This window comes from Panthera tigris, chromosome A1 (assembly GCF_018350195.1).
Source record: "Panthera tigris isolate Pti1 chromosome A1, P.tigris_Pti1_mat1.1, whole genome shotgun sequence".
In the NCBI taxonomy this organism is placed as follows: Eukaryota; Metazoa; Chordata; class Mammalia; order Carnivora; family Felidae; genus Panthera; species Panthera tigris.
The window spans coordinates 77220978-77248425 of NC_056660.1; the positions used below are offsets into that span (position 1 = coordinate 77220978).

The following is a 27448-nucleotide window of genomic DNA, read 5'->3' on the forward strand; positions in this document are numbered from 1 at the left end:
GAAATATCTTATCACGTTAGTAAAAACAACAGATATTGTACAAAGGGCTGTAGCCTTGTAGATATGAATCCACATCATTAACAGATTATTGCCAAAGGAAGACAGGCTTCCCTTTCAACATGCCCTCGCCCACAAAATGTACTGGTATGAGCCTAAAGCAGATGTGCACTGGGCCCTGGAATCTGGAAGTTGCACCTACTCGGCTACTGGATTTGTCATTGAACACATTCTTAGCCAAGAACCACAGCTGTGTACTCTTGAACTCCTGAATCTTGGTCAGCAATTTTTCTCTGTTCTGACTTGCATGCCTCTCTCATGGCATTTATCCCATTTTGCCGTGTATTACAGTTATTTCTATGTTAACATTATGCTCCCTAGGCGACTATGAAGACTCTGAGGGCAAGGACAGTCCCAGCATATTGACAATATGTGCTGACTGGTTATACAATGCGATTTACAGCCCAATGGAAAGTAAGAGAATAAAGGTGGTGTTTTATGGCTTCTTTGACAATTGCACTGAGGCGGTGCGTGCACGCACGCATGCACACACACGCACACAAACACCCCTTGTAAGCTGTACCCAACAGCTGCAGTCTACTCCATGAGAAATTTGGACACCCGCATGTGCACACAGTGGCACTGGGAGAAGTGGCTTTTCTGAGGTTGCATAACGTTCCCCTGCTGGAGTTCGTTCACAGGATTGTTCCCACAGGTTGATTACGCCCTCACTACTGCTGCCTTCAGTAGGTTTCCCTGAAAATAAGATGCTGCGATTCATAAGCAGGAATAAATCCACACAAACAAGCAGCAAACAGACCCATTCCTTTGTGCTTAGTTATGAATCTTTTTAAAATGCACCTACTGTTAGTTCTCTAAAGAAACCCCAAGCACAGAGCACGGCCCCAAGTTACATTTTACGCACCCACGGTTTAATGTGGGTATTAGATCCACCATTCAAATGGTAGGGGATTTAAATGGTCCCTTTTCTCAGCTCAATCCTGCTACCTCTAAATTCTAGTCATTCAAGTTACTGCTTTTGGTTAACAAATTATGAAAACAGCCAGAGTGAATCAAAGACTCATAGCTAATTTGGAGTCTGAAGAGGCACTGATAGATGAGAAGAATAAAGGCTACGAAAGAAGGGCGAACGTAGAGGCGGTCAATACCCTTCTCTAAAATTTAAAAAAGGAAACACAAAATGAAAACCACTCCACAATATTAGCCTCATGTTTTCTAGACTAGCTTGCCAAGGGATTCCCAGAAAGTGAGGAAATCCCAATGGCCTGCCAACCATTGGAGCAAGTTTACATTTCTAATTATACATATTTCCATGAATTGTAGCTTCATGGTTTGTCTGTTCAACCAGTTTGGAAACCAGCTGAAGACCACATCAACCTTTCCATGATGTTCCTTTATTCTGAACACTAAAATATTACCATTAGGTCTTTGTAAACATGACTGTTAATAGCTGCATGACAGTATTTCATACAGAAGCACCAGTAACCTCTTTATTAGCCATTATGTAATTTCCAGTTTTCATGACTGTTATCAATGATTTCATGAGACCTTTCTCAACACTCTGTTGTTGCTTCTATTACACGGATAACAATAAATGAAATTCCTGGGTCAAAAGTGATGAATATTTATAAGCTTACTGAGCCAAATGATTTTCGAAATAGGTTTTCTCATCATTCCAGTGCAATGCAGAATTCCCATTCACTGAATCCTAAATAGCATCGGATATGCTCATTTTATTTTTTTTATTTTTTTTATTATGTTTATTTATTTTTGAGAGAGAGGGAGAGACAGAGGGTGAGCAGGGGAGGGGCAGAGAGAGAGGGAGACACAGAATCTGAAGCAGGCTGCAGGCTCCAAGCTGTCAGCACAGAGCGCGACGCGGGGCTCGAACTCACGAGCTGTGAGATCATGACCTGAGCTGAAGTTGGACACTCAACCAACTGAGCCCCCCCCGGCGCCCCAAGGATATGCTCATTTTAAAATTAACTGATTTTTAAACTACTGATCGGAAAAACTGGAAGATCATTATTATTACAATCTGTATAATTCTGATAATGATATGTGATTTCCATATTTATTAACCACTTACATTTCCTATATTATAATCATTCTTTTCTTAACCCTAAAAGATTAAGGTTTCTTAACCCTAAAAGGAATAAAATAAAACATTAGATTGTATTTAGTTTCACTGTATACTCCTGAACAAATAACTTCCAGAGGATCTAAAGGAACAAGAGTAGAAACACATTTCCTAACTACTTATAGATTTCTTTTCACATTTTTGGAGGAAATATCAGTGATCTATAAAAGTATTGCAAATGATCCATTGTATTGTCTGTGTGCCTAATAGAAACAATTTCCTTCTCCTTTTAACATACAGGTCAGAATATTCTTTCTGAAGAATACAAAGTGCATCCATGTATGACTTGGGAGGAGAGATATTAAAACACATGAAGTCACTTGGAAAGTACAGAATTTCTGCACAGTCATAAATTTAAGCACACAAGGAGCAGTAGAAATGCTACTCGTTCAGTCTGATATTAAGGCACAACACTGAAACATCTAAAAAATATACTCAGGACTATTTTACTGTGGAAAGGCAACAAAATGAAACGTAAGTCGATATCACCTACTAACCACAGGTCTCATTCAAGTATTGTTTCTAGAAGAAACCTGGTGATATTTTTGAAAATTCTTTTTAAAATTGTTAATAGCATTTTCATTTATGTGCAGCCACAAAAGAAAAGGGTACCGTAACGGTTCTTAAAATGTTTCCAATTAATATTTATGCATACATATGAGAAACATGCTTTGGATAACAGGTCGTCATTTTCGGTTCTGATGGTCTTTTATACATTCTGTAGACTCATGACCTTGACAGAGAGTCTCCATCCAACCGGACCAAAGGCATGGCAACTATATGAGTTTCACGTGGCCCTGCATTTTGCCCAATCTCCCTGCTGTTCCTCACTCCGTGTCCCCAAACTCTTTCTCATCCTCCTGACACTCCACTTGGGTCAAATAATCAGTACCTTAGGAAAACACACTGAAACAACGGCAATACCACTTTGCTCAATAACAAAGATCGTTAAGAGCTTTCCCCCTACAACTTTAAAATGGTTAAATAAAAAGGCAGTTGGAAATGCAGTCAATACATTTTCGAAAGGGCTGTGTACAACTTGCAAAAAGAAAACTGAAGTGAGATTTTATCATCAAAGGGCACGTCCGCTCAAAGTTCTGACTGCAGGGTCTTCTGGACATACATCGGACAAACTCTCACCTGCTGGTACTGACCTCACTGAATCATCAAGAACTATGGTGACCAACACATATCTAATGCGTCACTGGACTACTGCCAGACCAACTGTGCAAGGTAAACTGTGTTATTTATTAGGATCTAGAGGAATTGAGCTCTACAATGTATTCAAATCAGTATGACTTTATATATGCTCTGCACAAATTATATTCCAAAAATAATGTTTTTATAAAGTTCAAGTAAAAAACCACCTCTATGAATACAGAAAAGTATACATTCTCCCACTGGCAATGACAGACGCATAATGAAAATATCTCATTAAGAATAGAAACAAAACCGTAGAATAGAATCAGGATAGACACAATCCGTGAGGTCCTGTTGCTAACATTATATCTGCTCTCTTTATCTTTGGAGATTAAAGAATGGAGATTTCAAATTACTATTTTTGGTTTTGGGAGGCATTAGTGAAGAAATACTTAAATATCAATGAAATGTAATTTCTACTGAATTTCTTGAAATTACACAGCATCTGTCCTTGCATTATTAATCACTATTAATCTTTCAGATTCAACTGTGAAGTATAATAAAATTAATACCTGCAATTATAAAGCTAAGAATTTTGCATATTAGTTTCACCTACTTTAGCATAAATCAAATGATGAGTAACTTAGATGACTCTCAGATATTAGTGAATGTACTCAGTCCACATGATCATTTTATAAATAGGCAACATTTTGCATGCATCACTTGTCTAAGAATGGTTTGCCAAATGGTTAGAATACTCTGCCAGTTCCTGCCAGTTTTCTTGGGGGTCAGAAAAATAAAATCACACTGGACCTTTCACAGGGAGGGATAAAGTATATGCTCTGAAATGTAAACAAAAGCAGGTAAACTATTTCTGTGTGTTAAAGGGAGTGAGTGGGGGTGGGGGTGGGTGAACATGAAGGTAGTACAGAGCACCTTCAGATGTCATCAAATTTAGGAGCTAGAGTAGCAGCAACCACAATATTCATTCATTCATTCATTCATTCAATACACATTTATTTGTTCCCACTATATGCTAGGCATAACATTGATTCTCTTGAGTAGCACTTTGTTAGTTATAATACAACAAAATCAAATCAGTATTAAGATAATTCATTCATGACAATATGTATGGATTCATCAATGGCATATCTGATATATAAGTCCCATATATATTATTTATATTAGATTATGGTGCTAACTGGATGTTGAAATTCCACCAACTATTATGACTTTCTCTGAGTGTTGGTTTCCCAAATGGCAAACGTGGTTAGAATATTTCCTACCATTTCACAAAGAAACCTTGCTAAATAGTAATTCTACACCGGGAAATAACTTAACCTCTCCTAGGAGAAACATTTGCAAAAGGATAAATTGATCAAGGACATAATCAATTTACTTTTAATTTAATTAATTTAATTTACTTTTAATTTAATTTAATTATTTTGTAGATAAAGTGAAGTTATGAAAAAAGGATAAATGCTTTTATTATTAATAAGAAACAGCTATTGAGAACCTATTTAACTGCTTTTATATAGTCTTTCTGAAAGGCACTCTTACTGAATTCATATGCCTAAAGCCACTATATAATAATTGGGAAAAAAAGCTTTAAATAGATAGGCTAAGATCTTTTCTTAAGTGTGAAAAGACAGCCATATAGAATCATGCTCACTGGCACACATCTCAGTCTTGAAGCCATACCCACTCGATTTTTAAAAATTCTCTTGATGTAGTTTTTGCTTCTTTAACTTAGCTGTGGGCAAACACAGTTTGCTTACAGGTGTCCTTACTCAGCACATACAGAGGTACCCTCTGTTTCTTTCCTTCCTTGTTTACTGGCCCTTCTCATGGTTGGTGAACTTTATAATAACAGCACTGATAACAGTCTTGTTCGTGGATATAGTCACAATCCCTAAAGCACAGGGACTGACAGTTTGAAATGAAGGAGCAAATGAATGAACGGCACCATGCTAAGAATTATGGACACCATTGAGAATACAGAGACAAATCCACAAAATTTTTCCCTGGAGGCATGCGACAGACACCTGCAATCCTACCCCACACACATTTCCCAGGCACATTGTGTGGTTCTATCTTTCTCTGGTTTGACTGGCTCAGCCTTCACAGGCCAGGTTGGATGGGCTAGGGAGTTAAGTTTACCTGGGAGTGGCCTTCAACCACTGCCATAGGGAATTTAGCACACAGATAACCCAGCTTCTTTCCCCGGGGCAGGAACACACTACAAAACCTCACAGATTTCCAGGGGACTGAAACTTCAGCTTCTCAGACCATCAACCTACTCCGACCATGCATCCTTCCCTTCCCTCCCCCATTAGGGGATCAACTCCAAAATAAATTGTTTGCACTCAAATCCTTGTTTCAGCCTTAACTTCTGGAACAAGGCACCTATATTCTGGTAGGAAATGGCACACTTCAATCACTCTGGCATAATATGAGAAATAATAGAGGCTCTAACAGAGGAGGTGCAGATCAAGTGCTATGGAAGCTCACGGAAGGGGCTGTACTTGAAGCATCAGTGGAGATGAGATGGTATTTAAAGAAGAAAGGAACCATGGATTATACATCAAGTCCGTCACTACAGGTCCCACTTCAGTGGGTTAAGTCATGAGTGATGGTTAGGATATAGGATATAAGAAGAAAGGGAGGATATTCCTAACAAAGTAAAGGGGAGGAGAAATATACAGAGGCTGTACAGATTTGTATGAAGAACAGTGAGTATTTCTGTTTGGCTGGGCCATACGCTGTGTGAAGTGAGCAGGAAGAGGGTTGCAAGGGAATGCTGTAACTAGACACAGAACATACCGTAAATCTGCCCAAGAATTGTGATTATTGTCTGTAGGTGATGGGAACCCTTAATGATTTTTTTTAAAGGATAAGTGACATGATCCGCATGTGCCTTAGGAAAATTGATCTTTCCATTGTGTAAAATACATTAGCACTGGGAAAGAGAGCTGTGAAATCCTTGTAGAAGGCTAGTCCAATAGTCTAAGCAACCAATAATGATGCCCAGAAGAAGGTTACAACAGACAGAGTGGAAAAGAAAAGGCAGAAGTGTATATATTAGAAGCAGCCAGGTTGGCTGTGGGGCAAGGACGTGACTATGAAAAGGAAGCACAGAAAGTAAGCAGACAGAGAGGGCTTTGAGTCAGACAGTCTTGGCTTTAACCCAGTGTGAGCTTTTGCAGGCTCCTTAAATCCTCTGACATGTGAACATTTCCATTTGCCAGAAAGGGAAGAAGACATCCCCACAGGCTTGTGAGGATTCAAACAGATAATGCATTCGAAGTCAAGCACAGTGCCTGGAGAATATTAAGCATCCGATTAATTGATGGTAGTTACTGTCAGTGTTGTTAAAACACAAACAAGTACCCAAAGACTTATAAAAAATGATATCCCCAAGGCCAAAACTTAGCCAAAGACATTAACATATCCAAATAAAGAATTTACCAATGAGAAAAACGGTGAGGTGTATCATCCTAGAATTAATTATTCAAGAAAGTAGAGGTAAAGACAGGCACATGCCTATAGCACATTGGTCTATGTGAATCATGCAATTCATGCTTCTTCCTCTACTTCCATGATCTCAAAACAAACCTGCGATTATACTTCAGTTTCACTCGTTGGTCTGACTACAAGAACACAAAATGGCGGCCATGCCGACTTGAGATACCTGCTTTCTGTGAAAGTGGTACACTCAATGGAGTTCGATAAATTCCCATTTGAAATGTATGCATATTCTCCTATGACATGGTTTAGCATGATAATATTCTCAAAATTAAGACAAACTCAAGTTTCCAAAAGTACAGACCTTAAGATTCATGTCTAGGCCAATAAGAATTTAGCAAAAAAGATCTGCTTGTACATTTCCTTTCACTTCCATGTGTGGCACACCAAGGTCCTCGATGCTCCTTGTGGGAGGGTCTCTTCCCTAAGGAAAGAAAAAAGCCTCAAGGCAACCTGGCTATGCATCCCTCATGACCTTGTAACATGAGAACACTTAATCCGACTGCATGTTTGTGTGTTACCATATATGGGAGACAAAAGAAGTAAAAAATATATAAATACGCCATGTGGCATTCGGGGGCTCAGTTCTTCGGGTACGAACCCAACTGAGGGATGCCAGTAGGAACAAAGTTGCTTCCTGGAGAGAAAAGCCTCAGTGTCAGGACTCTATGTGGGAATCCGGCTACATCCTGAATGAATGATTCAACTGTACAGCGTTTCCATCCTCCTTCGTTTATATTCATGATCATCTCATCGGCAACAAGCAGGTTGGAACCATTATGAACTTCAATATAAATCTCTTAACAAATATGACCTTATCGATACTCCAATCTACCCTGGGAAGTTCTGCAGCACAAAGTATAGTACACAGAGCGGACACTGGCTTTCCACTGCGCCTAGAAGGCAAGTAAAACAGAAACAAGATGACACACGGTTATATCGACTTATTTTTTGATAACTTATGAAGCAAGGTTTGCTGTCCACTGATAGAAAGTTGGGCAGAACAAGACTAAAGGCGGAGAATATCTGGACACAGTGGGAAGAGGGAACAAAAAGAGACGACATCGGCTAGCGCTTCTGTCTCCCAGGAGCTGGGAGTTACCAAACTGCTGTGGCTCCCCAACACTCAGTTTCCATAAACGTTCCTGAGACTATTGCATGAGATTATGGAAGCTTCTTAAAGTTCTAACATCCTCTCTGAAGCTGCTAATGCTCCTTAGCCAACACAGGTCCGATCTTACTTCTTTTCATTTCATAATGGGATTCCCATAGATAAATAATAAAAAAATTATAAAATATTTATCACGACCTATGTTATTTTTTTCTGATTAAAAAAACACTCTCAAATCAAGGTATTCCTGTTCTCGAACATAGCGCCAATATTTATTATTTATTACAGCCAGTGAGGCAGAGCGGTAACTCAGATCCTGGGCTCACCTCAAGGTGCTTAATAAATATTGATGACTCAATCTTGTGTCTAAAGGAAATAGATGTTCTGTTGGTGGGGGGGAGCTCAGGTTTCCTCTCAAGACATGACACAAAAACATTCCATTACGGAACTCAATTTTTCACTGTTTAGCACTTTGCTTTAGCAGAGACTTTTGAGATCGATTGTTCTTTAATTCACCCACAACTGCACTTAGCAGTTACTCTCTATTTACCTCGAGATGTCGCCATCAAAAAGTCTGTGTTCTTACATAGCTCTTTTCTACATCTTCCCCACAGATGCACTAAAATTTTGAAGCTTCTTGTCAAGATATAATTGGAAAGAGACATGGTGTAATAACTCTTTAAACAGGGCCTTCAAGCAAGCCTTCATATGTTTCCCAAAAATCAGACCGAATGAAGCATAAATGTTCCGTCCTTCATGCAGGCATCTGACTATCACTCTGAGATAGAACCAGTTCCTGTTAATAAATGTAGCCAGAGACTACCATGGCTCCTACCTTCTATCAGAACATCAGTGAACATGTATACCAAGCCCCAAACCCAAAGGCACAATTTTTGACCTTCACAGAAAATTGGCAGTCAAATTAAACTTGCCTGCCTAAAAACATACAACACCAGGTTGTGTTCAATAACATAGGAAGCACAGAAGCGCCATCTCTGTTCCAGGTCCATAAGAATATCTAAAACCACACAGTCGAGCAGGGGCTCACAGCCTGTGACATGCGGACGATGACGAGGGAGAGCGACTACTGACACAAGACACCATTATCCCCCAAGACGCCACTACCTAGGTTTTGTAAGGACATCTCCAGCACTGCCAGGAACAGAACCAACAATATGGTGTAGTCAGCGTCCAATACCATTGCTGTCACCCAACCCACTCAACACAAAACAGGGGATTTTGCCTGTTTTTGTTTTGTTTTGTTTTGTTTTTTTATCTCCACATTCCTGACTCCTCCCTTCATCTCCCAGTTACTGGGCTCCTTTCTGCCCTTTATCTTACATGTTTCCTTCCACCCCTACTCCCATTCTACACCTCTGTCCAGACAAAGTCTTGCCTTGTTCGGAAAGACATCTTTCTTCTCTATTGTTCCCACACTCTATGAAACTATTGTTCAATAGATTCTTAGATCATTTTACTATGTTCCATGCACTTTACCAAGTATTTCCCACATCTTAATTTATTGAATGCTCCTAATAACTCTACAAAATCAGTACGATTATTATCTCTATTTGTCGGGGAAAGAGGTAGAAAAAGGATATTCATCTTCCCAAAGTCTTCAGTAAGTAAGGAACACAGGATGTGAGACTGGGCAGTGGGGCTGAAGAGCTCCTGCTCCTCTCCTCCCCTAAACCCTACTGCCAGACTGCATCATTGTGTATTATGAATTCTTCAACCCTAATTAAAATTTGTTAGGATGTGCTTTATGTATCGCTTAGTAGAGGATTTTAAAAAATAAATGCACAATATGTAACTAAAAAGTGTTTATATATACACACTGTAGTTTTAAGCAGTTTTTAATAAATAACGTTTGTTGTTCAAATCTCTATTTTTGCTTATTTTTCATGTTCTTGACCTATCAGTAATTGAGAGAGATGTATTCAAACTTCCCCTCATGACAGCGGAGTTCCACAGTTCTATCAATTTTGCTCTGTCAATTCTTTAAGCTTTTTTGGTTAATTGAACCCAATTCTAAAAGACTGTATCTGTGTGGGGAACTACAGTGAACTCGGAGTGGAAGAAGAAAAGCGACCACAATGATTCATATTCGAGTGTGAAGGAATCCCCACTCAAATTTTCCAAGGCCATTTACATTTTGAATCAAATGATTAAATAATCTTTTTACTTTAAAAATTGAAATAAACCTTTTACTTGTGAATGTTTTTTTGAAGTTACTGATGGACATATTTCTATGCAAAAGTAGTTTTCTGAACTGCTTGAATCTCACCAGGACTTTCATCTCAAAGAAAGCTGGCTTCGGGCTCACAAATCCTGTTTCTATCCAAACCAATACTCCCGCAAATTCTCTCCACTCTGATCCATTTTACTGACAGACATTCCTACAGTTCATTCACTAACTGTGTTTTTTCATTGTCCATTGCATGAAATGGGCGTCATGGCAGTCAAAATCTTTACAACCTGACTTCAATTTCCACGTTGAGCCCCGAATGCTTACACTTACCTTATGCTATAAACAAAGCGGTATTTGCTGGACCTTGACCATGATTTACATTTTCTTATGTCCACATGGCTCTTTCTGTTTGTAAGGCATTTTGTTCCATCTCTACCTGTAAAGATCAGCCATCCTGTGCAGCTAATTGCAAAAGTTTATTTTGTGACGATCAAGCCTTTCACCAAATGGGATCTTTCTCCTACTCTACTGAAACAAAGGTTCTCTTCCAACAGTCAGGAAGTGAACTAAAAAAAAAAAACAAAACAAAAAAACCCTTCAGTTTTGTTAACTGTACATTTGTTTTATCTTCCTCTGCCTGTCATTCTCCATGCATTCTGAGGGCAAAGACTGTTTTACTTATTTCTTCATTTCCCCAAACACCTAGCTCAGTAAATATTTGTTCAACAGGCTCATACTTTTGCAAGATGGTGAAACTCAGGTATAAATCTAATACGAAAGGCAGTGAAGAGTCTCATATGTCCATATTCTGTAATTTACACTCATCATGGCTTTCGCTTTTGTTTGACACCAATAACCAAAAGTATGTCATGTAATGATCTTCTGGAAGATTAATGGAAAGAGCAGTGTTTCTTCAAGAAGAGTTCTGGGCATTTTTTTCAAATTTCAACAAACGTGTTCAAATCTGGATGTTTCAAATCGAACATTTTACGTCTATTAAAATGTATAAATGACTCTCTACTGAGATGGTAACAAGTTAAAATTGAAAAAAAGGGAGGGGCGCCTGGGTGGCTCAGTCTGACTTCCAAGTAGAGACGTCCAACTTCGGCTCAGGTCATGATCTCATAGTTCATGAGTTTGAGCCCCGCATCAGGCTCTGTGCTCACAGCTCAGAGCCTGGGGCCTGCTTAGGATTATGTGACTCCCTCTCTTTCTACCCCTTCCCTGCTCCTGCTCTGTCTCTCTCTCTCAAAAATAAACATCAAAAAAAATTTTTTTTAAGAAAAAAAGGGAAAACATTTACTTCTAAATTTAATTATTTCTGATTCATTTCCTGCGTACGATCGGCAGCGTATTTCATAGAACGATTTTATGTGTCACCAAATACCATCCCTGTTCTGATTGCTAATGAGGAGCATCTTAAGTGAACCAGTTGTCAATTGAAAGAGCTCCTGTTATCTCTGTAAGTGATGTTTTCGATTCTAACAAAATGACAAAGGTGAATCTCAACTACAGTAATCTAAGAGCTCTTCCAAGGCACGGTGAAAACATTCCCAGATTCCCTACTTCTTACCAAGGAGCAAACGGGATGTTATATGTTAAGTCATTCCAAAAAGAGTAAAAGGCACAAGAAAACGAAAAGCTGTAAATTCTATCAAGTACTGGTCTGTCTACCTTCTCGGTAGGTAACTTTATATTCTTTACTAATTTGAGGTATGTAAAAATATTTCAATTGTAGTTTGCAGTTAACAAGACACAAAACTCACCTTTCTTTTACATTTGTTATGTACAAATGATTGCTTTGAGGCTGCACATAAGATCTCCTCCACATAAGGAGCAGAATGGAAATCTCAAAATAATAAGTGAACAAGTCTGTATGCTACAGCAGCATTGGCCATTTTTGCTAAATATACTGCATTCCTTTACTGATACGATTATTCTCCGTGAGTTCAGATTATTAAATTCCATGTGTCTATTTCTCCTGAATCTCCAGTGTTGACAACACAGTTCTTTGAACAATGTAAACTCAATAAATATTTGTTAACTGACCTGAGAATTAATTAATACTCATTAGTCAGGAATAATTTTTGAATCAGAAGCATTGAATGCCCTCTGGTAATTAGCTTAATATCTTGAATATGTAATTGAAGCTAGTAATAAGAATTAGAAATGTTTAGCATATGAAAATCTATGTGCTAAACAGTGGGGTAGGGAATCTCATGCACATTACTTGATTTACTTATATTATTTGTTCTTTCACCTGCCAAGGATGAGTCTGAGGATGTGGGAATGAATGAGAGAACAAAAGTGAAGAATCTAAAGTCAACCAGCTTGGGGTGCCTGGTAGCTCAGTCAGTTAAGCATCCGACTTCGGTGCAGGTCATGATCTCCAAGTCCATGAGTTCAAGCCCCGTGTGGGGCTCTCTGGTGACAGCTCTGAGCCTGGAGGCTGCCCCAGATTCTATATCTCCCACTCTCTCTGGCACTTCCTCTGCTCGTACTCTGTCTCTCTCTCATAAATAAATAAATAAATAAATAAATAAATAAATAAATAGAATTAAAGTCAACCAGCTGAAAAAAGGCCACTGAGCCACAGGAGAAAGTGTCAATATACAACACACATGTAACATATGGGGGAGTCACTAGGCAAGGCCACGTCGTTTGTGCCCTGAGACTAGAAGATGAGCAGCAAAATGAGTAGCATAACCATTAATACAGTTCCCAACATCTGATCATCTGATCCACAGAATACTATTCTGGGGTGACGCTCCCTGGAAATCAATTTGGGAACTGCCTGGGGATATAAGGGGGCCCCAGGGGTTCCGTTGGTTAAGTGTCTGACTCTTGATTTCAGCTCAGGTCATAATCTCACAGTTAGCGAGTTCGAGTCCCATGTCAGACTCTACGTCGACAGTGTGGAGACCGCTTGGGATTCTCTCTCCCTCTCTCTCTGCCCCTCCCCTGTCTGCACTCTCTGTCTCTCAAGGTAAGTAAATAAACATTTAAAAAGAAAGAAAGAAAGAAAACCCTAAGAAACCTTTTTTAACATTGTCAAAAACATTTTAGAAACTGTGTTCTAAGATGATTTTCTCTTAAATGATTAAAAAGGAAAGAATCTGTAGTGACAGAGAAAATTTTAAGTTGCGTGGGAACTCACTGCCAAGTTCACTTTTACACAGAGAACTGCCAGTGTCTCTGCCATCTGAACAGCCAGAGCTGTATATATAATAGAAATACAATGCGTGGGGCGCCTGGGGAACTCAGTCAGTTAAGTGTCCAACTCTTGATATTGGCTCAGGTCATTGATCTCACAATTTGTGGGTTCAAGCCCTGCATCGGACTGTGTGCTAACAGTGCAGAGCCTGCTTGGGATTCTCTCTCTTTCTCTCTCTCTGTCCCTTACCTGCTCACACTCTCTCTCTCAAAATAAATAAACAAACATAAAGAAAGAAAGAAAGAAAGAAAGAAAGAAAGAAAGAAAGAAAGAAAAGAAAGAGAAAGAAAGAAAAAAAGAAAGAAAGAAAGAAAGAAGGAAGAAGGAAAAGAAAGAAAGAAAGAAAGAAAGAAAGAGAAAGAAAGAGAAAGAAAGAAAGAAAAGAAAGAAGGAAAAGAAAGAAAGAAAGAAAGAAAGAAAGAAAGAAAGAAAAAGAGAAAGAAAGAAAGAGAAAGAAAGAAAGAAAGAAAGAAAGAAAGAAAGAAGAAGGAAAAGAAAGAAAGAAAGAGAAAGAAAGAAAGAAAGAAAGAAAGAAAGAAAGAAAAGAAAGAAGGAAAAGAAAGAAAGAAAGAAAGAAAGAAAGAAAGAAAGAAAGAAAGAAAAAGAGAAAGAAAGAAAGAGAGAAAGAAAGAAAGAGAAAGAAAGAAAGAAGGAAGAAGGAAAAGAAAGAAAGAAAGAAAGAAAGAAAGAAAGAAAGAAAGAAAGAAATACAATGCAAACCATACACGTAATTTTAACTACTCTGGTAACCATTAAAAAGTGAAAAAGAAACAGGTGAAATTAAATTTAATAATACATTTTATTTAATATCATATATCCAAAATCTTATCATTCGGCCTGGAATCAAAATAAAAATTATTCCTGAGATGGTCTTCCTCTTTTCATACCATATCTTTGAAATCTTGTATTTTTTTCCATTTGCAACATATCTTAATCATATGCTAAAATGTCAAAGGTCAAATATAGTCCTAGCAAAACAATAAAGGTATGCTTAATGTGAATTTATTTTATACTGCATACTTAATTTAAATCGGCAATTTAATTTAAACTGACTGAACTTAAATCAAATTGTACAATTGCATTCCATCAATCTCACTTGACAGCATTTCAGGTGCCCAATAGCCACATGTAGCCGGGGGCTGCCATATGAGACAACACGGGTTTAGAAGCTTAGCGTATCATCTGCACGAAAACAGAGCGAGCTTACAGCAAGGATGTTATCCACCGAGACGAGAAAAGGTGCATGAGCTTCCAGCTGTCCAACACAAGGGTCTATCCAGGTCTTACACAAGGTCACCATGGGAACTGAATTTCTCAAGGAAGGGAGATAAAATTATTTGACTCGTGTTTAACTCATACTACACTGACCTAGATCATATTTTTTAAAGTCTCGTCATAAACTACAATCCATTTAAACTTTTTATATCTGGATGTGTTTTGGAATGGAATGAAATGGATAATACATGAATTCCTTTTTTTTTTTTTTTTTTTTTGGAAAAGAAAGGGGAAGAAAAAAAGAAAATAAAAGTTACTCTTTGGGGCAAATCCCTAGCCACGACAATATTATTTTTGGTAAGTAAGTAAGTAAGTAAGTAAATAAATAAATAAATAAATGCAATAAGCAAACAAAAACTCACAAATAGTGATGTTAAAGTGATAAGTAACAACTTTTAAGTAGACACTAACTTTCCATTAAAATAATAATTATACCATATTCACTTCATTGGGCAATTCTAATAGAGAATCGTAGACCCTAAATGAGATTTTCTTAAATGTTACCATGGAAGTAGTTTATACTAAAATGTCATAAAATAAAATATTTAAAATGAGATAATATTTAAAATTAGAAAATATACTTCCTTAAGGAGTATTTATTTTATTAAAAAGCTAAACAGTACTAAATTTGAAATAACTGATTTTTAAAATCGGTTCTATAATGTAGGGTAACCAAAAAAAAAAAAAAAGCGACAGAGAAAGCCTCCTTTAAAGGGCGCATCCTAGAGTTCAGAGGTGCAGGTCTGATGGGTGGTAAGTTTAATTGGGAAGCCTCTTGACTGAGTGATAAAACAGAGCAGAAATTGATTAATCTCTGTGAGTTACAATGCTGTGGGAATGTGCTATTAAGCATTCCAAAGCGGCAACTTCATTTCCTCCGGGGCAAAGCATACTTAGAAAGGAAAGCTGCTTTCCCATAAAATAATCTATTTTGTAGGCTTAGGAGGTTTTAGCTGGATGACATACCTTAACCTTCCTGGAGTGGGTAAATTATTGTTCAGACTCATAGCAAAATACCAGAGTGAGTTCCAATAATATTTCACATGGCTTTGCCCAAGGTAGAGGTAAAAGAGAAGTCGCATTTGTATTCTTACAGGAAGCCTTCTTTCAGGTTAAAGATAATAAGAAACTGACCTTGAAGAATATCTCCGTTTTGTAAAGAGTTGGAGGACATTATTTAGATTTAAAAAAAATAAATAACAGCTATCTGGTGCCAACAACTGGTCTTTGAATTAACCACAAATAACTAAATGAGTTGAGTATTTTACTTTAAAACCACCTATTTATTTATCAATTACAAGATTGGATCAAGTTATCTCATACAAGTACAGGTTACTGAACTATAATAAATAATTATTCCTTAAAACAGACCTAATTGATTTTAACAGAACCTTTTACTGTATGTATCGCCTGCTCAATGGTATTGAATATGTATGAATGCAAATCCTATTAAGACACTACCTTGTAAAATAATTATGTCTCAGATGTTAAATCATGATGAGAAATATACTGCAGAAATTCATAGATATTATCCTCTGTGAATGCTTGCCCGCCTCAAAATAACTTAAAGGAAACTCAAACTTACTCAATGCTCTGTTATTGACTACAAACACATTATACATATTTATATACACTTTATTTATGATTTAAATTAATCTTAAATGAAATTGATGTAATCAAGGCTCACAGAACTTTTGAACATATATCAAAAATATAAATTTTAAATTTTGCAAAATATATTTACTTCTATTATCCTATCAGTGTTGATCTTAGAAAAACAGTAATATATGAAATAAAGGCTTAATCATTGCTACATGGTACACAATGAAACAAAACTATTAAAAGACTTGAATTTAGTAATTTATAGCATGTCAGATATTTTACTTGTGTATCCAACATAGCTTCATTACACAAATTACACAACACTTTTTCTTTTCTTCTACATTAGAATGCCAACCTACGAATTTTCTAATTATCTTTCACAGTTGTATTAGCCAACATTTAGACTGGCTATACCGTAGTACTATGGTTTAATAAGATGAAAGCAGATTTTTATGAGATTCATAGGTGCTTTTTAAAGCCAACTAGTTTATGTTCTAAATCCTTCCAAAGAGATTCCAGATTCCTAACAATTTGTTCATAGTCAACTTGCCACCTTTTAGATAAACAGTCCACACAAGAACAAAGCTTCTTCCTTAGGAAATAGTCCTTCTGGCCCCGGCTCTCTCTTTGGCCATCTGCCCTTTGGATGTTTGTCCTCTTATCGAAGGCCTTTCCTAGAATACGGACACATTTCTAACTTCTGCAAGTCTTATTACTTTTCTAAGGTTTATAGTCATTTTTTCCAATTTTTAACTGGCTTCTGCTTACAGGTTACCAACGAACTTCAGTCCTTGATTCTTCCAGACCCCAAATCTATTGTTCAAATTCTTGGCAGCAAAATAAAAAATCTTTCTTGTTACTGTTTTAACTTAAACAAATCTGATCATGACAAAAACAGTGGAGACTTCTTGAAAATTCTGAACAGACGATGAATAAATACAATGCTATTATTTGCCAAAACTTGAAAAATTGAAGCATTTATGGTCAGCTGAGCTTCAATAAAAGTTCCAAGAACACACAATAGGGAAAGGACAGTCCCTTCACTAAATGGGGCTGAGACTGGTTTTCCACATGCGGAGGAATGAAATTGGACCCTTAGCTCACTAAAATCAAATCACCATGGATTCAAGTCTTAAATGTAAGACCTGAAGCCATAAAACTTTTCGAAGAGAACATAGGGGAAAAGCTTCTCGCCATTGGTCTGGATGATGTCTCTTTGGACGTGATCCCAAAAGCTCAGTGAACAAAACAAAAACAGACAAATGTTATTGCATCAAACTAAAAACCTTCTGCACAGCAAAGGAAGCAACAGAGTGAAGAGGCATCTACAGAATGGATAAAAAATGTGCAAACCATGTATCTGATAAGGGGGTTAATACCCAAAATATATAAGGAGCTCAAGCAACTCAACAGTAAGAAAACAACCCCGATTAAAACATGGGCAACGGATCCGAACAGACATTTCTCAAAGGAAGACATGCCACCAGACACATAAAAAGGGGCTCAACATCAACGAGTAGCAGGGAAGTGCAAATCAAAACCACGAGGCATCACCTCAGACAAGTTAAGACAGCTATTATGAAAGAGACAAAAAGATAACAAATGTTGAAGAGGATGTGAAGAAAAGGGATCCCTGGTGCACTACTGGTAGGAATGTAAACTGGTACGGCCATTATGGAAAGAATATGGTGATTCCTCAAAAAGTTAAAAAGATAGAACTACCATAGGATCCAGAATTTCCATGTCAGGGTACATATACGAAGTAAGCAAAATCAGTATCTCAAAGAAATATGTGCATTCCTGTGTTCTGTTCACTGCAGCATTATTCATAATAACCAAGATATGGAAACAACCTAAATGTCTATCAGTAGATGAACGGTTCAGAAGAAACACATATACAGTGGAATATTATTCATCCCTGAGGAGGCAGGAAATCCTGCCATTTGTGACAATATGGATGAAACTGGAAGACATTGTGCTAAGTGAAATAAGTCAGACAGAGAAAGACAAATATCGTATGATCTCACTTATATGTGGAACTTTTTTTGAAAAGTCAAGCTCGTAGAAGCAGAGAGCAGAATAGTGGTTACAAGGGGCTAAGGTTTGGGAAGATATAGGACGATGTTGGTCAAAGGGTGTAAATTTGCAGTTGTGTAGGATAAATAAACCTAAATATCTAAAGTACAGACATGGGACACCTGGGTGGCTCAGTCAGTTGAGCGTCCAACTTCAGCTCAGGTCATGATCTCACAGTTTGTGACTTCGAGGTCCCCCCATAGGATTCTGTGCTGACAGCTCAGAGCCTGGAGCCCACTCTGAATTCTGTGTCTCCCTTGCTCTCTGCTCCTCCCCTGCTCACACTCTCTCTCTGTCTCCTTCAAAAATAAATAAACATTTAAATTAAACAATTTTAAGAATGGACATGATGACTATACTTAATAACACTGGGGCGCCTGGGTGGCTCAGTTGATTAAGCGGCTGACTCTTGATTTCAGCTCAGATCGTGATCTCACAGTTCGTGGGATCAAGCACCACATCAGGCTCTGTGCTGACAGCACGGAGCCTTCTTGGGATTCTCTCTCTCTCTCTCTCTCTCTCTCTCTCTCTCTCTCTCTCTCTGTTTCTCTCTGCCCCACTCCTGCTTGTGCTCTCGCTCTCTCTCTCAAAATAAATAAATAAACGAAATAATTTCACCCCAAAATATTTAAAAAATAATAATACTATATACACTCATCACACAGCAAAATACACAAACTGCAAGAAGATGTTACTTTGCCAGTAGTAATCATTTCACTCTGTATATTTATATCAAATCATCACATTGTACACCTTAAATACATAGAATTTTTATTTTTAAAAACCTCCTCACGAAAAAATGTTAAACAGATGATGAAGAAATACAATGCTGCGTTTGCCAAACCTTCAAACTAGCAGAATTTTTTTAAAGTACACAAAATTGATTCAATTTTCATTTATGTCAAGGCAAATGAAAAAATGACACACTATTGATACACAGAATACGTTCTATGAGGAGTTTTATATAATTTTTCTGCTCAAATTCTTTTGACAGCCTGAAGACATTGTAAATAAACTTTACAAAGATACAGCACCCTTATTTTTAAAGTTCTCAACAAATGCCAACACTGGGGCCAAATTAACAGGATATAGATGAATACAAATAAATACAAAGTGTTGCCTTTAGGTTTAAAAAGTTAGTTGCACCAATAAAGATGTGGAGTAGCAGCTCTGGGAATCTGAATGTAAGGTGAACAAAGAGATTGGAGAAGCCAACAGAAAGAGCTAACACAGCTCGTGGCTGCACGGACACAAGGGCACCTCCAAACAGGAGAAGACTACATTGAGGAGTACCGTGTTCAGTTCTGATTGGACGTTTTAATAAGAGATATTTACAAAATAGAGGCCACACCGAAGAGTGCTTTCAAAATGTTGGTCTCTGCTGACCACGAAGACATTTTCTCAAATCCAAGGAACCCTTTGAGAAAAATAAGAACTATATCGTTCAGAGTTTTCCTACATATGACCAAATTAAGTTGTCAAATAGGGGTTGTTTCATTGTGAGATTATTTTCTTCCTACTTTTTAAGTGAAATTTATATCTTTATTTATGCAATAAAAATGAAATTAAGTACACAATAGTGATTTTTGTTTAAGTTTGTTCATTTATTTGAGAGAGAGAGAGAGTGCAGGAGGGGCAAAGAGAGAGGAGAGGCACAGAATCCCAAGCAGGCTATGTGCTGTCAGCGCAGAGCCCGATGCGGGGCTTGAATTCACAAAATGTGAGATCATGACCTGTGCCAAAACCAAGAATCAGATACTTAATCGAATGAGCCACCCAGGCACTTTGATAGTGATTTTTTAATGCAATCATCTGTGAAACTTTTGATCTGATTTGAATTTATTGGTCCATTAGATTGAAAAGTCTGGGAACTAGTCCAAAAACTGATACCAGAATATTTGGAAATTACACACACACACACACACACACATCTGAGGTCTAAGTAGAAGGAAAGGATGTGTTCTCAATTTCTTAATTTGGGAGTCGGGGTTACAAACAAGCAGATCACTGGGTGATTTTCTTCAGATGTCCAATCAACTCAAGACATAAAGAGCTTTCCAAAAGCTGTCTTGAAAATTTTGGTGAAAAAAACCTGTCATTAAATGAATTTAAGCAAAACCAGCAGGGAAATCATGAAGGAATCAGAAAGGATTTCTGTCCTTTGTATGAAAGTAGAGATGTCTCTCAATGACGTTTTCATTCTGAGACCACGTGAGTTTGTAGTTCATTACAGTCAGAAAAGTCTACACATCTGTTTTCTAAATTCACTGGACTGTTTCCATCTACCAATATTCACAAGAATAATGTCTTCCTACACCTAGGCTATTAGAAAGGGTAGAAGATGTGCATATTGTGGTGTCGAGTCAACCAGAATACTTGGTCTTCAATTTTTGGTATTTGTTGAAACATCATTTTATTTTTCTGGGATTTTGCCATTTCACTCCACGGCTCATCATTTTTGGTTTTCTTGTCTTTGTTCACACTGTTGCTTCCAGTTGAAATGCTCTTGCTTTTTTCTACCTGGTGGAGTGCCTCGTATCTTTCAAGGTTCAATTAAATACCAGTTTATCCAAGAATGTCTTTTTGATTACCCTGTCCAAAAGTAATCAGGAGCTCTTTTGTTGCATTTCATTCCAAAGTGATTTCTGTTCAACTTATTTTGCATACTAGATTATAAATGCCCAGAAAGCAGGAACTGTTCCCTACTTATCTCTGTAACTGCCACAGCTCCTATAATGAACTTCGGTTGATAGACAAAACTATTAGCTGCTCAAAATTAATCCCAAATATGCTTGACTGCATGTGTGTTTGCACACATATGTATATGTATGTACACACAGGGGGGAAGTTACAGTCTACCCTAGACTTAGGACTAACCCAAAGTTACAAATGGTCGCATTTGTCAACATATAAAATATTGTGCAGCACAACCTGGAGCCCTGTTACTTAAGCAATAAAAAGTAGATCCAGCCAATTCATTTGGCCAAAATTTATATTTATATATAATTCTATGACACTTTTATAGAATTCTACATAATATAGAGATGTGAAAAGTAAGGAAAAATGGGTCACAACCAAGGAAAACAAAAACCTACTTTCAATGATATTTAGGCTTGTTATACAGAGTATGTAATGAAATCTTGCTTTCCAGGTACCTAAAGACATTGCGTCTAATTTTCACAATATCACATCTGTGTGGCCTCAGAGTAAAATCTGCATCTTCCAGGTGGAAGCTAGAAGACTTTTTTTATGTGTGAAAAATATTAAATTATTTCTCTAGGGGCTCTAAATTTCCCAACAACAATGGGAATGTTTCAAAACCAAATTGTAATTCACACTAACGAAGAGCACATTTCATTGAGATGTAGAACAGTGCTCAAACTTTAATGTGCATAGAAAACATCAAGATAGAGTTTCTTATGCATTCCAACTTTGACGTAGTAGTTCAGGGCAGCACCTGAATTCTGCTTTGCAAAACTTTTGTTTTTGATTCCTCATGTGACAATTTGCTAAAGATAAAAAACATTTTTTTTCCCAATGGGAAAACCAAGAATTCTTACATGTTACCTGGAAACAAACAGAATTTCCCCAATGATATCTGGTACTCTAAGACCATTAGAAATACCTTCAAAAGAAGGGTATCATGACGATATTGTGTTTAGTAGTGTCTGCTTCAGGCCAAGTTTGAGAGGGAGAAAGAGTGAGTTTAAAACAGAAAAGATAAAGATAAACCGTTGATGAGAAAACATCATTCAGTGAAAAAGAACACTTAGAAAATATGACAGTAGTGTTTAAGATAAACTACCTCTTTACCCGTAATGAAGGTCCTGTAATTCACAAGACAGGTGGCAGGAAAGCATCACGTGAAAAACCCAAAGCAGATGATCCTCTTGACTAACACCAATGGCACTGTGATGACTAATGTAGTCTTCTCTTTGATAAATTCTGCAGTAGTCATTTCAGTATGCATATTCTGGAAGGCTCGGATGCAATCTGTACTTCTCAGAGAGCTAGATCAATAAGTCCTCCACAAAAACACTAAGGTCACAGAGACACTGAATTACCACTGGGTAATTCAACTTCTATTTCAATTTGCAGAGGTTTCTCATTCTGATAAACCACAACTTTTAATCCATAGGCTGGTGGTCTCTTCACCTCCACCTGGATCTCTGTACTGGAAATCTCTTCTATCAGATAACTTGTTTTGCTTGAAACTTGGTCTTCTGGCAGTAAGAGCTGAGGAAAGTGATCTCATTGGCTCACAGAACTGCTTCTTATGTGTTCAAGGATCAGCTCCTTTCCCTTTTTCTCTCCTAAACCCGTAGGGTCAGTTTGGATTCTGATTTTGTTTCACACTTTGGATGCTTCCTTTGATTCTAAATTTAGGAATACTATAAGAGTGTGAGAGAATACACTGGAATTCCTCAATGCATTTCATGGTCATCCGTATTAACTGATCTTTTTTCACGTGGTGCTTTTCTGCTGCCTGGAGGACACCAGGATTATAGGCAACATCAACAACTGTATAAACACGCAACATATCAGACACAGCGGCTGGCCAGCCGGCACTTAGAGGTGCTGGATGAGTGGTTGACTGGGGAGCTGGGGCCCTTTCCAACGGACAAAGTTTGATAGAAAGGATTTTCTTCTTTCGTTTTGGGGACCCTGGTTTGTAGACAGAGAGCTGCGGTTCTGGGGCAGAATAGAGCCATCTCCCCTCTTCCAGCGGCTGTCGAGTGAACCGCTCACGGCTCTGGTGTTGCCTCCAGCCGGCACATCTGGGAGGCTCTGGAGCTCACTGACCTGAGCAAGCAGACCCTTTCAGGATGAGCCTGGGATTCAGATACATGGGCCGTTTAAGTCTCGTCTCTTGGTCTGTTGCCCTGAATTCTGCATTTTTAACAAGCTTCCCCCATGAAGCAACGTTGCTGGTCCACAGACTGCACTTTGGGGAGCAAAGGTGCAGACTGTGGACCCACACTTGAATCTGTCATAACCAAATACTAAATCTGTTTAATATCAATGCATATAAAGCATAAACACAAAAATGCGTGTAAAACAGAAGTAGGTAGGGGGCGCCTGGTGGCTCAGCTGGCTGAGCTTCTGATTCCTAGTTTGGGCTCAGGTCCTGATCTCCTGGGCTCAACCCCCACATCAGGCTCCACACTGACAGCATGGGGCCTGCTTGGGATTCTCTCTCCTTCTCTGTCCTTCCCTCGCTTTCTTCAAAATAAACTTTTTAAAAATGTATACAAATCATGATGGACATTATTTTAACATAAAATAAATGTTAGCCCAGGAAAGCCTGACACGGCTTTTGTAACCTCACAACTGTCACCTTAAAACATGCATGCCTAACTATACTGAACACCTCCAGGGATCCGTCACCATTTAAATTATTCCTTGTGGCCCATAAACCATGGATATCAATTTTCACAAGAACGTCACAGGTCTGAGACAATCCCCCAAGGCACAAGGGAAGAGGGTGAGTGAGCCGTGAAAGCAACAATTAACCTCAGTAAGCAGATCCACACTTTGCCTTTTTGCACGGTAAACAAGGGCGGATGCCCCAGCGCATTGCAAAATTAATTGTTTGGTCGCAATCAAAGGTTTAAGGATCAGATTTCGTTATAATGACATTAGGCATAGTGGTCAGACAAATCTTCACAATTAGTCTCATGACTTCTTTGTTGCGTTATTATCGTAAGATTCACTTACTAAGTTCACATTCAAGGCTACAAACTGGCATGTGTGTCTTAACTTGTAGTTGTCCATCATTATAAATGTGCACTCAAAGTTTTGTAAAGGAAAACATTACATGCAGATGTAACGTGGGACTAAAGACTTATGTGAGGGGGCGCCTGGGTGGTTCGGTAAGTTAAGCTTCCAACTTCCGCTCAAGTCATGATCTCATGGTTCACAAGTCTGAGCCCTGCGTCGGGCTCTGTGCTGATGGCTCAGAGCCTGGAGCCTGCTTCGGATTCTGTGTGTGTCTCTCTCTGCTCCTCCCCCACTCATTCTCTCTCTCTCTCTCTCTCTCTCTCTCTCTCTCTCTCTCTCTGTCTCAAAAATAAATAAACCATTTAAAAAATTTTTTAACTGAAAACAAGACAAGTTAACACAAAAGCCTTGCACTACACAGGCTCTGAGATGATTCCAGATGTGGTCTGGAACCACCATTAAACCAGGAACAAGGCCATGGTGAGGCAGTATGTGTCATGTGAAGCCATCACAGATAAAAGCAGCACAATCCAGGTGAAGATGTAAGAATACATCTGAATTAGCAGTAGGGAAAGAAGACATTCCGCAGATGTTGTCGTGGCGGGAGAAAGGGTAAGAGGTTTGTGGGAAGACTGGACATCACTGTAATGGAGGCTTCATTTGGGAGAAATACCAATTTGGAGGAGAGGGAGAGCAACATTACGCACAGCTTCACATTCTGCTTAACAATGTGCTTTTTCTTCCTTCAACAGATAACTACTGAAAGTCTATTTGAACAGCAAGGCACTAGATCTGTAAAGAGGCAGGCCCTAATACTAAAAAACTTGCAATTTTGTCTAAGGATAGGAAGGAGTTCTTGTAGATATACACGGCTGTACATATCACTATTCCCAAAGTATCTCTTTCAATAATTCTGGAACACTTAGGTCAGTGTATGTTTCTGTGTAGGAACACACTCTCTGAGAAAGACTGAGCATGACTGATAGGAACAATGTCAGTTGCCTGGTGGGGAACCACGGAGGTCTCAGAGCAGTGGTATGAAGGATGCTTGTTGGGGGCCCCTGGATGGCTCAGTCAGTTGAGCACCTGACTTCTGCTCAGGTCATGATCTCACAGTTTGTGGGTTCAAGCCCCGCGTCGAGCTCCGTGCTGACAGCTCAGAGTCTGGAGCCTGCTTGAGACTCTGTGTCTCCCCCTCTCTCTCTGCCTCTCCCCTGCTTGTGCTCTGTCTCTCTCAAAAACAAATAAACATGAAAACAATTTTTTCTTTAAAAAAAGAAAGATGCTTGTGGGTTTTGCAACAGACTCTGTCTTATGCTGAGGAGTCAATGGATTAAGAAGGAAGAGCAAAGTGCAAGTCGGGGACAATTACCGGCAACAGTGTCTTGAGGAGACTCCTTCATTTTGGTAGAAGTGGGTAGAGGTAATGGGCACATATGTGTCTCTCATGTCCTGCACACGGGTCTGGCTCTCCTGAATCTGGACCCATATTCCAATTAGTGCAGGAGACCACGTGCCAAACAGAAGCCATCAGCCAACACTCCATGTTTTCTCTGTCTTACCGGCTCAGCACCTCCACCCGTCCATGCTCTCTGTTTGGAGCCTAAATTAGCTACCTTCAATGGCATTTATTTTTGCCCCTCTCTTTCAGACTTCATTGCTGGGAACTGCTGATCTCTCCCTAGGGGGCCCGTCACTCTTACCAGAGTGTCTTCCGCTGAACCCTATTGCCTCTTTCTTCCTGCTGTGTCCTGAGGGGAACGGAGAAGCTATCCAGAAACTACTATGCTCTTTAGTTTATGTAAAGCCAGAGCAGGCTTCCAGCAAGAACTTCTGTGTCATTTTCAACATTCTAGAGGGTGAACTATCTCTCTCGTAAATAACCTACAATTCTACTAAAATACCAAACTATTCCCCATTCCAATCAGCAACTATTTATGACTAAGATAGAAATATGAAATAAATATATTTGACATAAACTTGTCAATAAGACACCAACATAATTCTGTTGACTTAAAAAGGAAAACGATTTTCATATCTTTTAAACACAGCAGGGGAAGACAATAATTTAAGCAAAACATTAATTTTGTAGTAACTCTGTTTATAATTCCTGTCTATAAAATTGAATCCCATCACCATCATCCAGTTAATGAAAAGGGAGGGCCACTATGAGGTTATATCTTCTGCACACACAATTAGTTCTTATATTTTCTTGCTTTCCTAAAGCAAAGATTACCACAAAAAGGAGATCGATGCAGACTGTACAACATTGGCAAATCCTTCCATATACGATTGGGTTTGGTTATTGTTACTATTTGTTAAGGGTTGAATTGTTTCCCCCTGCCAAAAAGAATATGTGTTGTATTTCTAACTTCTAGTACTTCAGAATGTGTTGAGATTTGGAAATAGGGTCATTGCAAACATAACGTCAAGATGAGGTCATATCAGAGTCGGGTGGGTCCCTTATCCAATGTGACTGTGGATGACCATTGTAAAGACACAGACACACAGGAGATGCCAGGTGAAGACAGAGGACTGGAATGAAGTAGCTTATCTACAAGGCAAGGTAAACGTGGGCACGACCAGAAGCTAGGACAGAGACTGACCAGATTCTCCCTCAAAAGCCTGTGAAAGTATCAACCCCGCAAACAACTTGACATTGGGCTTCCAGCTTTCAGAATGGTAAGACTATACATTTCTGTTCTTTTACCCCATCTAATTTATGACACTTTGTTACAGCAGTATAAGGAAACTAACATATGATTAAATATTGCTGATAAAAGGAGGTTCAGTAAAGCAAATGGAAGTTCGGCTGTAGAAGCAAACCATGTCAAGTATGTTAGCCTTTCAGCCTTTATCTCAAATACACACCCACAGACACACACATGTGTATATATACATAGTCACTGCATCCAGGTAAATTTCTCATTCTTTTCAAAGAGATACATCTGATTTCCGTAATGTGGAATGTTGTGCGTGTAGCGAATGGAACTTGGGGCGCCCTGAGAAGGAGGACTCACTCTCTGGAGTTCAAGGAAGAATATTTTAAGTCATTGGGCAAGAGAAAAAGGTGAACAAGATAAGGAATAACAAGAGCAGCAGAAAGGCGCACGGTGCCTACTCACGGGCCCTGGCCAGTCCCATTTATGTGTGTCGCACTCACTTAATCGTGAAGCTTCCTCCTCCATTCACAAAAACGTCCTGGCTTGATGATGAATTACATTTTCGCATAACAACCTAGAAGTACAACTTCTCGTTCTTCTTTGTACCCTAACCACTCTTATCTTCAGCAAGTCACTGAGGATCCTTTGTAAAATGGCAATTGTGATAGTCTATCTCCCCTCCCAAGGTCAGCCATGAAATATAAAATAACATGCGAGATGTGAACATGCTTTCAAAGTTGCAAATATTATTCAAATGCCAGACGCTTTTGTC

At 38.6% G+C, this 27448-nt stretch overlaps 2 protein-coding genes across 2 annotated transcripts in view; both read right to left on the reverse strand.

Moving 5' to 3' along the window:
* The window catches only part of NALF1 (NALCN channel auxiliary factor 1), a 622620-nt gene that overhangs the window by 505590 nt on the left and 89582 nt on the right, over nt 1–27448 (reverse strand). The window lies entirely within an intron of this gene.
* On the reverse strand, nt 22152–25416 carry LOC102967361 (NALCN channel auxiliary factor 1). Its single transcript, XM_042993761.1, is given in 6 exon segments — nt 22152–22263; nt 22265–22345; nt 22347–22634; nt 22636–23050; nt 23053–23124; nt 25386–25416. Coding segments are annotated over 6 exon segments (999 nt in total).